Source organism: Hippopotamus amphibius, chromosome 14 (assembly GCF_030028045.1).
Source record: "Hippopotamus amphibius kiboko isolate mHipAmp2 chromosome 14, mHipAmp2.hap2, whole genome shotgun sequence".
NCBI classification, from domain to species: domain Eukaryota; kingdom Metazoa; phylum Chordata; class Mammalia; order Artiodactyla; family Hippopotamidae; genus Hippopotamus; species Hippopotamus amphibius.
Window position 1 is genome coordinate 34,090,256 of NC_080199.1, and position 15,144 is coordinate 34,105,399.

General features: G+C 34.3%; 1 protein-coding gene across 7 annotated transcripts in view; it reads right to left on the bottom strand.

Annotated features, from left to right (window-relative positions):
- UCHL3 (ubiquitin C-terminal hydrolase L3) overlaps positions 1-15,144 on the bottom strand; it is a 42,910-nt gene that overhangs the window by 22,197 nt on the left and 5,569 nt on the right. For 4 of the 7 annotated variants that reach the window (XM_057707298.1, XM_057707296.1, XM_057707295.1 and 1 more), the window contains 4 exons: positions 9,827-9,955; positions 6,332-6,488; positions 5,875-5,960; positions 3,981-4,028 (listed from right to left, as the gene is read on the bottom strand). In XM_057707298.1, coding sequence (XP_057563281.1) covers positions 3,981-4,028; positions 5,875-5,960; positions 6,332-6,488; positions 9,827-9,955 — 420 coding nt within the window. Of the gene's footprint in view, positions 1-3,980; positions 4,029-5,493; positions 5,649-5,874; positions 5,961-6,331; positions 6,489-9,826; positions 9,956-10,502; positions 12,034-15,144 lie in introns of those variants that run through there. The other 3 variants (XM_057707293.1, XM_057707297.1, XM_057707299.1) reach the window with 3 other exon arrangements.

The following is a 15,144-nucleotide window of genomic DNA, read 5'->3' on the forward strand; positions in this document are numbered from 1 at the left end:
TGCTGAGGAAAGAATCCTGCTTAAGCTACTAAACAGTAGTCAGTATACAAACCTACATCCTGTGCTCCTTACTTTTATACTATGTACTTTTTCATAAATGCCTACATATGGCCAAGCACTGTCCTGGGGATGCAACGTATGTATGACAAAAAAGACCCATGTCCTCATGAGACTTCTATTCTATTAAATAAATGGAATAAACAAACAAACAAAAAACCATAATCTAGATATAAAAATTCCAGGAAGAAAATAAAAAGGATTTTATGACAGAAAATTCACTGAGATGGCCCTACTTAACAGTAATGAAAGAAAGCCTCTCTGAAAAATGACTCTTAAGGTGAAACCTAAAGGATGAGAAGATACCAACTATGCAAAGTGAAAGTGTATACCTGGACAAGGACTGGGCCCTTACAAAGCACAAAGATGGTGCTATGGACTGAATGCCGTTCTTCAAAAATTCATATGCCCTAAGGCCCAATGTGACTGTGCTTGGAAACAGGGCCTTTAAGGAGTAATGAAGGTTAAAGGAGGTCATAAGGATGAGGTCCTAATCCAATAGGGCTGGTGTCCTTATAAGAAGACAAAGAGACACTAGAGATTTCTCTCTCTGCAAGCACACAATGAAGAAAAGCCATGTGAGGACACAGTGAAAAGACACCTGTCTACAAGTCAAGAAGAGAGGCCTCACTAAAAACCAACCCAGATGGCACCATGATGGCACCCTGATATTGACTTCCAGCCTCCAGAACTGTGAGAAAATAAATTTCTGTTGTTTAATAAGTCATCCAGTCTGTGGTATTCTGTTATGGCAGCACAACCTAACAAATACAAACGGGAAAGACCAAGGTGCTTTGTAGGAACTGACAAAAAACAGTGTGCGGGAATACACACAGCAATGGAGATAATAATACATCAGACTCTTAAGTCCACACATGGTAGATGAACCAGAAATAAAGTGATCACAAAAACTGTCCCTGGTGCAGGAGTTTTAAGCTGGTTGATACTGAATTTGGAAATGTATGGTGTTTTTGTTCTCTCAGTGACTGGGAGTCACTAACATATAGTGACTGGAATATAATAATCTATATTCCACTCTGGATGCATAAAACAGCCCACACAACAAAGAATTGAACTCTTCCCAAAATATTCATAGTGCCCTACTGAGGAACAGTAGCCAACAGTATGCCTGATTTACTTAGGGGACTACAGAAAACCAAGATTTAGCCTTTTCTGGTAGTTCTTACACCACTAAGGGTAATTTTGAGCTGATTCTGGTGAATTAATAAAGATGTGTTGTGGCTATGCACAAGGAATGCTGTTGGATACTCTGGAGCATACCCAAAGGAATCAAACACCAATCTAAGGTCTAAGAACCACAGTAAGGGAGATATTACACCACATTTCAGCAAATCTAAGGCACCACTGGTTTTAAGATGCATCATTTTAATATATATACTACCAACTGTAAAATAGTCAGTGGGAAGTTGTTGTATAACAAAGGGAGTCCAACTCGAGGATGGAAGATGCCTTAGAGGACTGGGGCAGGGAGGGTGGGGGGGAATCGAGGGGGGGGCATCAAGGAAGGGAGGGAATATGGGGATATGTGTATAAAAACAGTTGATTGAACCTGGTGTACCCCCCAAAAAAATAAAATAAAATAATAATAAAAAGATGCATCATTTTATGTACCACTAAAGAAGGTAATACCACCAAGTAAATTATGACATCAACTGTAAGATACACCCTAATTTCAGAGCTGTTAAAATATGAAAAGAATATACACCTTAAATAAAGGAAAAATAATATGAAAATAAATAGCTAAAATGCATAAGTAGGAGTCATATAAATAAGTCACATAAATAAGTAGGAGTCATATAAAAGAGTCCACAGAAGAGAAGGAGTTTAGGTCTGGAGAAAGAGATGTGAACTTCATTTAAAGGGCATATACCCTGAGAAAACCATAATCCAAAAAGAAACATGTACTACAATGTTCACTGCAGCACTATTTCCAATAGCCAGGACATGGAAGCAACCTAAATGCCCATCAACAGATGAATGGATAAAGAAGATGTGGCACATATATACAATGGAATATTACTCAGCCATAAAAAGGAATGAAATTGAGATATTTGTAGAGGTGGATTGACCTAGAGTCTGTCATACAGAGCAAAGTAAGCCAGAAAGAGAAAAACTAATACCGTATGCTAACTCATATACACAGAATCTAAAAAACTGGTACTGATGAACCCAGTGACAGGGCAAGAATAAAGATCCAGATGTAGAGAATGGACTTGAGGACACAGAGTGGGGGGTGAAGGGGAAGCTGGGATGAAGTGAGAGAGTAGCACTGACATATATACACTACCAAATGTAAAATAGATAGCTAGTGGGAAGCTGCTGCTAGTGGGAGATAAACTCAATGATGGGTGATGACTTAGAGGCTGGGATAGGGAGGGTGGGAGGGAGTCCGGGAGGGAGGGGATATGGGGATATGTGTATAAATATAGCTGATTCACTTTGTTGTACAGCAAAAACTGGCACAACAGTATAAAGCAATTATATTCCAAGAAAGAGATTTTAAAAATTTTTAAAATAAACAAATGAAGGAGGTATTAAGAGCCGTAATTTGGATACAGGCCAAAAAGGAGGCAAGAGAAGGTACCGCAAAGACAATTTTTTTAAGTAAACAGGTATTAAAGCATTTAATCGCTTTATTACAAATAATGTTTGTTTTCATACTTTATGATAATCTTGTGATCTTCACCACCATCGCTAAATTCAACACTACAAATTTACAAACAAAAAAGCAAAGCATAGTGAAGATTAAGAACATGCTCAAGATCATATAAAGCAATACAAAAAATAGAGCATCCCATTCATTTCCAGTATGGTGTCGAAACCCCTTAGACATGCCGTGTGTGTGTGTGTGTGTGTGTGTGTGTGTGTGTGTGTGAACTTAAAAAAAGCAATAGTACACACCTCTGAAAGCAGAACCTGAGAGCAACCAAGAAGGTATGATACAACTATAGGCAGAATTAATGTTTAAATTCCTAAATGGTTTTATATAAACATTCACAGCTACCAGTCGGAGCTATTAAAACTGCAGTTATATCATAGTATCAAATTTTCTCCTTAAAAAATTTTTCTTGAAGACAGTGGGAATATTTAAGTTCAATACTTTTAAATCAGTATTTTTTTCAAGTATTTTTAAAGCATAAAGGTAATGTCATCTTTGTACATGAAAAAGTATGGTTCCAAGTCACACATGGGATAAGAAGGAAGGAAATCTATAATTCTCTGGTATTAACACTTAAATGTGTTATAAATACACCAAACGATCTTAATTAAATTCTATTCATTTTGACTGAAATACCTTCTAATAAACTTCTCCCAAGAGTGGGAGAGTAAGGTTTGGAGGGAAGAAAATGGAGAAATGAAAGGAGGGAATCCCTCATGAAAAAGAGAATGAAAAAAGAGGCACGAGAAAGAGAGGAGAGGTGACCTAGCTGAAGAAATAAATAGCTAACAGAGAAAAGATGGTGAAGATCATCACACTGGCCCAGAAGAGATTTCCTAAGTAAAGCGAACATTATAGCTTTTTGCTAGAAGCTGAGCATGGTAAAGGCTCTTGAAAACCACACTGGCTATCTACCTCTACCACAGGGCAGGTATTTTTCTCAAAATACTTGCACATCGAAGGAACCTGATGGGGAAGACACAGGCCACCTGTTAGCTAAAGCAAACAGCACACAATCTTCAATCTATCTAAATGATTTGACAAATTGAGATTGCTGTTATCAAAGCACATGTTAACGGTTTGTCAAAATATGTTTTTAGGCTACTTTATGGAGACTTTTACATAAGCAAATTCCCTCGAAGGAAAAAAAATGTCCAAGTAATTTTCTAAAACTACATGTCATACAACAGTACTGTGGTTAAACTGACACGTGGCAGGAAAAGCTTCGAAAAATGTGAAATACCTCAGTCTGACCTTCATGGGCACTGGTCTCATGAGTAACTCGAATGGCCTGTAATAAGAATATAAAGCATTAATAGAAAAAAATGACTATAACCAACTTTTTAAATGAAAACAACAATGCTAAATTTTAACATCTAAAGCCTTGCTAAGAAACAGCAAATTGGAGGAAATGTTTGGAAGAGTTTAACACTAAATATTTAAGGATGATTTCTGAGTAACCAAATGAATCGCTGTGCTTTCCAACCCACAAATCTCTGAAACCTTAGGAAACTGAGTATCTGCTTATTTGTAATTGCCAGAGGTGAGAGAGAGTCATTTACCTTATTTAATTGCTGGAACTAACATTTAACACTTTATTCATCTGAGACTAGAATAAAGTAAGCATCTCACAGATAGAGACTGAAGAAGCTGATTAGCTCATCTGTTTCTCCAGGTTACATGCTGTTCTGCAGCCTCTGGCTGCATTTATGCTTAATCAAGCAGCTTCAGTCAGCACTTCAGAAATGTGGAGCAAAAGGCATGCATTTATCAGAAGCTAGAGATTTCAAGTTCCTGAACTTTAAAAAAAAGTGCTCTTATAATACCCACTATTAGCAAAGATGAAGAGACATGGGCAAAGAAGTAAATTATGGGTGAAAGTAAAACCTTTATGGATGGCAATTTGGCAATAAGTATCAAAGCTTTAAAAGCATGCAAACTGCTTGATCCAGTGACTTCTCTTCTAGGAGTTTATATATTTACACATAATTGTACATAATTATATATAACTAATGATATCTGCAAAGATTTAGTACAATGATATACCTTCTAGTATTTTTCCAAATGGTGAAAAAGACGGGAAAATATTAAATTTGTGACAATAATTTATTGGTTAAATAAAATACTACACAATGGAAAGCTAGGCAGCCATTAAATGATGATGTCAAATATATACTTACTGGTATGTAATACGTTTGTGATAAGTGAAAAAAGCAAGTTATAAAACAATATTACAGTATGATCAAATTTTCATTTTAAGAAATTGTGTATACACTTATATACTCCCTATTAAAAATAGTAATGGTGGCTACCTCTCATTGGTGGGGTTACTGGTGACTTTTATGTTGTTCATTGTATTTTTATGTAAAATAAAGACTTCTTATGAGATCAGCGGGTTTTTTTTAAAGAAAAAGCAACTTAAAATAATCAAAGTATATTAGAATGCTGAAACAACAATCAAGTCAATGGATTTATTGGGCACAAACTCTGCATAGCACATTGTTCTAACAAAATAATTTGTACACTATACTGTTCCTAATTTCAAAGAATTTACAATCTACTTAGTAATGTCATTAAAAGGTCAAAAGCCTTCAAAAGAAAAACAGATTTCAAATATAACAAAATGTAAATACCAATCTAAATTCTATGAAATGGCACAATCATTTAAAATGTCTTAGACTAGGTGGCTTGTGTCCTCACACATGCAAAAATAGTATTACACTGATAAAATAGCTAGAGAATGTTCTAACATCTACCTTTAAACCTTTGTTTTTTCCATTGGTCTTCAGCCTTGTTCCAAATTCCCAGTGAAAGACACACAGGGTATTGCCAAGCATATATTTATTACAGGGAGGGAATGGTAAGGAATAGTCAATCATGAGATATTTTATAAATTTGTAAATCAAACTGCCTTTTTTCTCTCATTCAGCTCTGGACGTAGAAAAGAAGTGGCAATTTATCAACACTTATGGATATTTCAGATAATGTTACCTGAAAAGTACAAAAGGCCTTTTTTAATGGATACGACAAAATCCATAATTGCTTACAATATAGTTTCAAGACAAACCCCCAAACAAAATCTACAATCCCACAGAATTTTGCCCACATATGAGATCAGGACAGAAAAAGGTACCGACGTCATAGTTCTCCAGGTATCTGGCTCGTTCTTCAGGGCTCATTGATGCAGACTCCTCCAGGAATTTTTTCAAGGTTGACCCAGATTCTGAGAATATTAAAGATGATAAAATTGAAAAGGTTTTGATATCTCAAAGAGACGATGATATGAAAATACTAGAAGCATGTTAACTATTTCTCAGGGAAAACCTTTTCGCTGGTAAGTTAGGAATACATAACGATATTGGGATAAATGATAGGGCTTAAGTTATGTCTGTTAAACCTCTGTTTATCAACAACATAAAAGAATGGGGAGGATTAATTTTTCCCCTAATAGTATACACATTCCCATTATAAAAGAAAGAAGGGAGGAAAAGCTTTATTTACTTCAAAAGAAAGAACTAGAGCACCACCTACTGCTTAAAAATTTAACTTACAACTTAAGGAAGGGGAAGACAGCAGTAATGAAAAATTATTCACCAAAGTGCATCTTGTCTCTGTTGTTGGCAATAGCATGGATTAGTCCAATTGTTCCACAGGCGTTGCTGATTGTTTGCTTCATGAAATACACTGATGATGTAACATCTTGTCCCTGAGATTTTATTTTTTCCTCTTCTTCTGTTCTGAATACTTCATACTATTAACAACAACAAAAAAATCAATAGTCTACATGTGAAAATAATACATTAAGAAGGATTCAAATGTAAATCTGGAAAAACTCAATATACATTGATGGGGATTTGGTTAACATGGCATATCTTAATGCAATACTATAAAACATTTTAAAATAATAAAACAGATTTACATATTCTGACTTAGAAATCTGTCCATGATTACAGAGTGGTTATAGGTTAGTATATATTAATATGATTCTCATTTTAAAAATATTTACTTTGCATTGAAATATTTACTTTGCATTGAAAAATGTTAAAGGATACAGAAAAGCTTAACAGAAGTTATCTCTGGGATAAGAGATTAATTACTGGAGGATTTTTCTATTTTTCACATTTCTATATTGTTACATCATATTATATTAACAAAATTCACACTAGATTTATAAGTATATGATATTCACAACATTCACCATTATCTATAACAACTGACTGTAAGAACAATATGGTACAATAAAGTCAAAAGTGTGGGCTCTACATGTGATTGCCTAAAACCACAACCTGGATCTGCCATTATTAGCTGTGCAACTCCAGCAAGTTACTTAATGTCTCTGTGCCTCATGTTTCCAACTGTAAAAAGCGTTAAAAATAATGAGGTTAAAAAATGGGTGGGGAAATTAATACCTGAATAAAACAAATTTTTAAAAAATGAGTGAAGGAAGAGAGTATAAAGATGATTTTACTGTTTTGTTTACTGTTTCCCTATAATTTTCAGATCCCAATAGAGTACGGAGTCCTACTACAGCCTAAAGGCCAAACCTGGCCCACTGCCTGCTTTCATAAGTAAAGTTTTATTTTTGTATTGTCTATGGCTGTTTTCATACTAAAAGTCAAAGTTGAATAGTTATAATAGAGACTATTAGGCCTGCAAAGCTGAAAATATTTACTAGCTGACCCTTCACAGAAAAAGTCTGCTGATCCCTTCAATAAAAGAAACAAATGATGTCTATTTAAAACCCATAACTAAGGAACTGCTTTTAAGAGCAAACGTATCTATGCCTTAAAAAATAATTTCTATGGATGCACTTCTAAATCAAACTTTTATTTTTTATTAATTTTTATTGGCGTATAGTTGATTTACAATGTTGTGCTAGTTTCTGCTGTACAGCAAAGTGAACCAGTTATACACATACATATATCCACTTTTTCAGTAAATCAAATTTTTAAATAATATTTTCAGAATAAATTCTGAACCATTAATTCATTTATATAAGTTCAACTGATAAAAACTGAAAGGTTCAATATAGTAAGGTCTTGTGCTGAAATGTTTTATACAATCCTAGAGTCTAGTTTGTTATTGCTGTTGTTTATTATCAATGCTTCTTGGTGACAAAGCAAAATGAGATTTTATAACTTCTCAAGATTTAAAGTTTAGAAAAAAATTCCTAAAATGATACAGAGCAAGTATAGGAAAAAAGGAAAAGTAATTATGGCAGACCATAGTGAAAATATACAGTCAAGAGGCAACAAAAATATCAGACAGAAATAAATTTATAGCATAGAGCACATTTAAAAAACTGTAATTGATTTTATTTAAAGGATAATGAACAGCGCAAGAATAAAGATGCAGATGTAGAGAACGGACTTGAGGACACAAGGTAGGGACAAAGGGGAAGCTGGGACAAAATGAAAGAGTAGCACTGACATATATACACTACCAAATGTAAAACAGATAGCTGGTGGGAACCTGCTGCATAACACAGGGAGATCAACTCCATGATTGGTGAAGACTTAGAGGGGTGGGATAGGGAGGATGGGAAGGAGTTGTAGGAGGGAGGGGATATGGGGATATATGTATAAATACAGCCGATTCACTTTGTTGTACAGCAGAAACCTGCTCAACAGTGTAAAGCAATTATACTCCAATAAAGAGCTTTAAAAAAAAAGGATAATGAGGTATCCATAACAATTCTTTTGCTATTAGTATGCTGAAGCCATTCACAACTACATAATCAGTTTCTAAATTAGAACTTGGAAGACTGAAACACTTTATATCTCCTAAAACAGGCACTAGATATCCTTTGAGTGACTTTTATTATGTCACTTATGAGCTGAAGTAGGGACCTACCAAATTGTAAGAGATATCAAAAAGTGGCAGATGCCACTATATTTTCTACTTACATAAGTAGGTATAAATACTCATTTCTCTTACATCTCCCCCAACACTTACTTCATTTTTTACAATGCTGAGTTCATCCTATTATTTCTAAGTTTAAAAATAAAAATCAAGATGAATGGATAAAAAAGATGTGGTACATATATACAATGGAATATTACTCAGCTATAAAAAGGAACGAAACTGGGACATCTGTAGAGACATGGATGGACCTAGAGACTGTCATACAGAGTGAAGTGAGTCAGAAAGAGAAAAACAAATATCGTATATTAATACATTTATGTGGAATATAGGAAAATGGTACAAATCAACCAGTTTGCAAAGCAGAAACAGAAACACGGATGTAGAGAACAAACATATGGACACCAAGAGGGGAAAGCAGGGAGGGCTGGGGGTGAATGAATCGGGAGATTGGGATTGCCATATATACATTACTAATAAGAAAAAAATACCAAATTATACACTCTAAATATATGCAGTTTATTGTCTGTTAAAAAAATAAAATAAAATAAAAATAAAAACTCTTTTAAAATGAACTTAAAAGTTCTGGCTCCATGATACATATAGCTATAAGGTAACAGAAAGGCCTGAAATATGGAGACCTGAATTTAGATACAGAGAGCTAAGAACAGCTATTTATAATTCCCAACATATCCTAAATCTACCAATTAAACTGTATTTAAGCCCAACAATTCCCACCCAAATCAAGTTTATTCTGAAAATAATGTAACCCATGTCAGTGGTTACACCTACCTTCTTAGAAACAAGATTTCTTTATATGTATATAGAAAACACATATTTTATACATTGAAATTTTGAATAGATATTCTTTATTCATATATTTTCCAGGACAAATTTAAGGTTATCCTAGTACTTCACATTTCTAAAGTATATACATCAAATTGTGATTAAATGTCACATTTAAGCAGTTGAGGCAAACTAACCATATTTTATAAAAAAAAAGAAAACTACCCAAGTTTAAAAGACTAACTCAGGGCTTCTGTCAATCTATAAATCAAAATCTAACTACACCTCTAAAAAAACTAGATTTTTTAAGATGTCCCCACTGTCCAGATTTCCTCATTTTATGCAGGAAGGGAGTCATCTGTTCTTAAAGAGCATAGGTTTAATTCAACATTGAACGAGAACTCTGCATTTACCGGAAACTACATCTTACTTAACAATTACCTTTTCTGTAATAGGGAAGAGAAGTAACACTGCACACACTGGTCTTGGTACCATGCTAAGGAGTTCAGGATCCATTCCATATACATCAACAAACTGCCAGTTAGGATGCAGACCTAATTGTTTGAGAAACTGATAAAAGGGGGAAAAACCAGTTTAGTGTTAACAGGGAAATAATCAATGTGTATGTACTGCGTATCTGATACATAAAAGGGAATGGAAGGTACAAATATTACTGATATTCAGTAAGAATGAAGTAAAGCAGGTTTTCCATGAATAAGGTGGCAAGAGATGGCAATTTATTTATATCAGTTAACAAACATTTAAAATTTACAACATATCAAGCAAAAGTCCTTTTTTCAAAATCCATTACTTTGGGATTGAACATAATAAGCCAGGACTTCACCAAACATATACAAGGTGGTTTGGCCGATATCTTAAATTCATTCCCAACATCTGATTTTTAAGGAAATGCATCTCAGTTCTAGTACATGAAGAATTATTTTAGCAGTAAATCAGCATAGTTTAACCTAATTACCAAAAATGATTACGGAGGTTTAAAGACAGATGATAAATCGATATCACAAATTTTATCAATGAGTAAAGAATATACAAGGCCAAAAAAAGTCTGAATGACTTATGTGAACATCAGAAAATACTTGATATAAAAAGTAGTAACCTGGGATTTCCCTGGTGGTCCAGTGGGTAAGACTCTGTGCTCCCAATGCAGGGAGCCTGGGCTCGATCCCTTGGGAAATAAGATCCTGCAACTAAGAGTTCGCATGCTGCAACTAAGAAGTCTGCATGCTGCAACTAAGACCAGGTGCAGCCAAAATAATAAATAAATAAATAAATACTTTAAAAAACGATAATTATAAAAGTGTAACAAAAGAGTAGTGGTTTTTGAAACTCTTAAGAATTCACAGGGAAATAAAATATCAGACCCTAATCTACTGCAGAGAGAAAAAGTAAAAAGAACAAAAGAATGATGTCAATTTCACAATAAACAATAAATGTCTGTATCGAATGAAATTGATTTTAAAAAGTACACCAACACAAAATAAATTTTACATGATAGAAATTAAAGCAGAGGAAACAAAAAACATATTAAAACTGCATCATTATAATCATTACACCTTACTTCAAGAATACATTATAGCATCTACTAGTCTATTATTATCTGAGATATAAAAATAAAAAGGTGCCTTAAGTACTTCTCTCTGAAGACCGATTACATGTACTTAGATCATCAAATGAGATCTTGCAAAACCCATGGAAGCCATGCCCTATTACATGAACAGTGTTATTCATCTCACAGTCAGGTTCTACAAGACAAAACCGTCCTGATTAAAGGGCCACTGTCCACATCCCTACATTTCTCTGCCTGTAGAAGAAATGCTACTTAATGATAGTAGAGTTGGTCAAAAATAAGGTCCTAGATATGTTAAATAAGAAATACATTTAATTAAAACTTCTCTTGTCAGGATGTGCTCAACATCTATGGGTTCATCAAGTCACACACTCTACAACCGTCTGGGGCCACAGAAGTCGATGGGCTCCTCCAGTTAACATTTATTCTTCATCTGATTCCTATTCATGATTCCAGACTTTAATAAAGTTCAATGAAGTCTTCCAAACTACCTTCCTCTCCCTTCTCCATTTTCTCTGAAATTCTTAGTCTACAGTCTCCTCAATATTCAATTCTATCTAGAAACCAAAAAAGGACTAAAATTGACTGCAAAGCCAAGGGAAGGAACTGTGTCTTCTTCATCTTTTTAATCCCACTGCCTAGCACTCGTGAGTTCTATTTGTTGAACTTGAAAGAAATTTGTTGAATTTGTTAAAGAATGTATCTCTATCTTACAGATAATCTAGCCATCTGTATGTCTACACATGTCTGTTATGTTTATAATGAATATTTAATATGTATATTTTTTATTTGTGCCAAGTTAAAGAGGTAGGAAAGATACATTTTGGTTTCTAATCTAAAACCAGGCATTTATTTTATCAACTCTAAATACTACCTGCACAGGACTGACAGTTCTAAAAGGCACTCTGTCAAGGAAAAGTATCACAAACCCTGATAAAAGAATTTAAATTTATTTGTTAATTTCATGTACCCCCAAATAGCCATACTGCTATAAAGTTAATAAGGTGTACATGTAACAGAGTAATTTTCACATCTGTGCTGCAAACTGAAAGTAATAGTTAAACATTTTAGTGAAAAAACAGTTGACAAAATTGGCACATTACCTTGAAGTTGTAAACTTATTCCATGTCTGCCAAAGCTAAAGAATATTAAATTTACAAAGCTCCACAGGCAGCAGTTGTAGCGAGAGTGATTAGCATCAAACTGAGGACACATCAATGATTAAATAGAAAATTAAATTAAATATATAAAAATGATTAAAATTTAACTGGAATCACACTTTTCCTCAACTTTTTACTCATATAGCCAATCAAATAAGATTGATAAAAAGAAGTTCAATTTAAATAATATCTATTAAGTACATCGATGCAACCTCTGATTCCAGATTGTTACAGGTCAGACTCACACAGGAAGTCATCCTATGCATAGAAAGAATAAAAGTAGCTATTAATAGTAACTACCTCTGGGCTGCAGAGAAAAAGTGAGGAAGAAAGTCTCCAACTTTTACCTCTCACTTTTTTTAAATACCGAAGGTATCCTACTTTCATAATTAAAGAAAAAAAAAAACTACCTGAATGTGTGATGATCATAATCAAATAGAGAAAGATTAAAAAGAAATTCTCTAAAATATTAAATATTAACAGCAGTTAGCTTGGATGGTGAGAACTCAATTTTGTTTTCCAGCATTTTTAAAAAGTGCTATTTTTACAATAATTAGATGTAGTTTCAAAGATACTAAAATGTAGTTTCTACAGAACTGATATACACATATTTTCTTTAAATTTACAAAACTTGGAGAAAACATAAAATATCACTTTTAAAACTATTCCAAAAAAATCTCTTCAGGCTACTCACAAAGAGAAGTATGCTATATAGTATAGGCACTTGCAAAGCCATCTCTACACAATTAGAAGCATCCTGTTCGCATCAAGTATAACAAAGGGATTTATAACTTCTAATATCAGTCTTCTGGCTCTTTTAAACACTGGGTAATAAAATAACAAAAAATTCTGAATGACTAGCTCACTGAATTTTCATAATGCCACTAAAGTTTGGCCTATCAAGAAAAACAACTAGTAAACTAGAATATGGGCCCGAAAAAGATCCTTGGTTAACTTAACCTTGGTTAACTTACCCTTTTTATTCTATGGTCCAAAGAGAAAATTTCCACCAGATGTAGAATATTTTAATTTATTTGTAAATATTTTAAATGAGTATCTTGTATCAGAAACTCTGCTAGGAACTTCACCTTTACTGCAACTTGCAAAGGAGGTTTTATTTCATCCTCCTACCAATGAGAAAACTGAGCCTGAGAGCTTCTGTGACTTTTCAAGGTCATGTTGCCAGAACCCACATGCAAAGCTCTGGATGCTCTGGTACTTATTTACTTGTCTCTCACTGTTTGAAGTATCTTTTTGAACCCTGTTCTCTAATTTTAGCCACAATGAACTCTTGTAAAGGGTGGATAATCATCTCTTACCTTGCTTTTGCATACAAACTGGACTTCTATCTGAAAAACTGTTAGCCTCTCCCCTTCACTTTTAATGAATTCCTCCTTATTCTTTAGGTGACAAATAACAAAAACTCTGATTGCATACACTCAAAAAAAACAGAAAAAATTAAATCTACTTTTTTTTTCAACTCTGCTCTAAATGCACTTGCTCTGGTCTTTAATGGCCAGCTCAGGAAAGCAAAAGATTCTGCCTTGTTACTAACGATTTGGGTTATGACAGAAATTATACTTATCTAGTAACTGCTTGATATCACTACTAATAAAAGTATACTAGTAGTAACTGCTAGATGCAGAACTAGGAAAATAACTAACAGTTAACTGAGAAAACAATGGTTCTTAAAGTATGGAAACTAGCCAAGTGAATTTTAATAGATATTTAGGAAACAAACAAAAATGAAATTACTGAAGAGCAGAATGGGGAATCACTAAAAACATTTTATGTAGGGACCAAGAGAAAAAGGAGTTTACTGCAGGCTCTATATGGACTACACAACTGTCAACGTAAGTGATGCAATGCTGATCTACTTTAAAAGTTGTATTACTCAGGATAATGTAGTAACCCACTGTTTCAACACAGATCATTCAGAGCGGAATATGCTATCAGCTCTGGAGGCCTATTTTATGGAGGATGATGACAAACAGAGGCACGCTCAAAGAAAGGTGAGCAGGAATGATACAGTTCTGGAAGACATCACAGCTGGAGAATCTGGGCGTGTCCCAAGAAATTTTAAATTATTATGATCCTTTTCCCAGGATATTTTTAGTCATATCATGAAGAAGCAATTAGATTTACCCTGTATGGTTTCAATGGGAGGGTGACAGATAACTGGAGGAAGTTACAGGAAAGCAGATTTTGTTTCAATACAAAGAAATATAAATATAATTCTTCTAATTATATTATTATACATTATTCTCATTATAATAAAAAAAACTAAATCACTTTATGAGATAGAATACCACTCACTGAAATATTCAAGCAAAAGATTCACAACTACATTAAAGATAATTTTAAGAAAGATTTTCTGGAGCATGGAAGTAGCTATATAAAATTTATTCATTCTTCCATTCAATAACTATTTGCTGAGAGCCCCCTACGGGCCAGGCACCATTCTCAGTACTTCAGACATATCCTTGCTCTCAAAGAACTTACGTTCTAGTGGTGGGACACACACAATAAACAAGTAAACACATAAACAAGATAATTTCAAAAGGTGGTTAAGTATGAAGAAGAAGATAAAACAAGACACGATGTCACCGTAGATTCAGGGTGGGTGGTGGGAAGCGGAAGGAACATGACCTGCATAATCAGGAAAGACTCACTGAGGAGATGACTAGGTTAAGACACAAACGACAAGAAAGAACCAGCCATGAAACAACCCAGATCAGAATGATTCAAGCCAAGGATGAGCTAGTACAAAGACTGAAGCAGGAACAGGATTGGCATTCAAAGACTGCAGCCCAGCAAAAGTGGCAGAGACGCAGGCAGTACCTCCCCATCAGGTCATAGTAACAAGCTTGAATTGCGTTCTAAGGACAAGCAATGGAAGGCTGTTTCGTGTTTTGAGTGTTTCAAGCAGGGAAACACAAGATGTGATTTGCATTTTTATAAAACTTCCTTGGGTGTATACTGAGAACAGATTTTAGGGAGGTAAAGGGAGA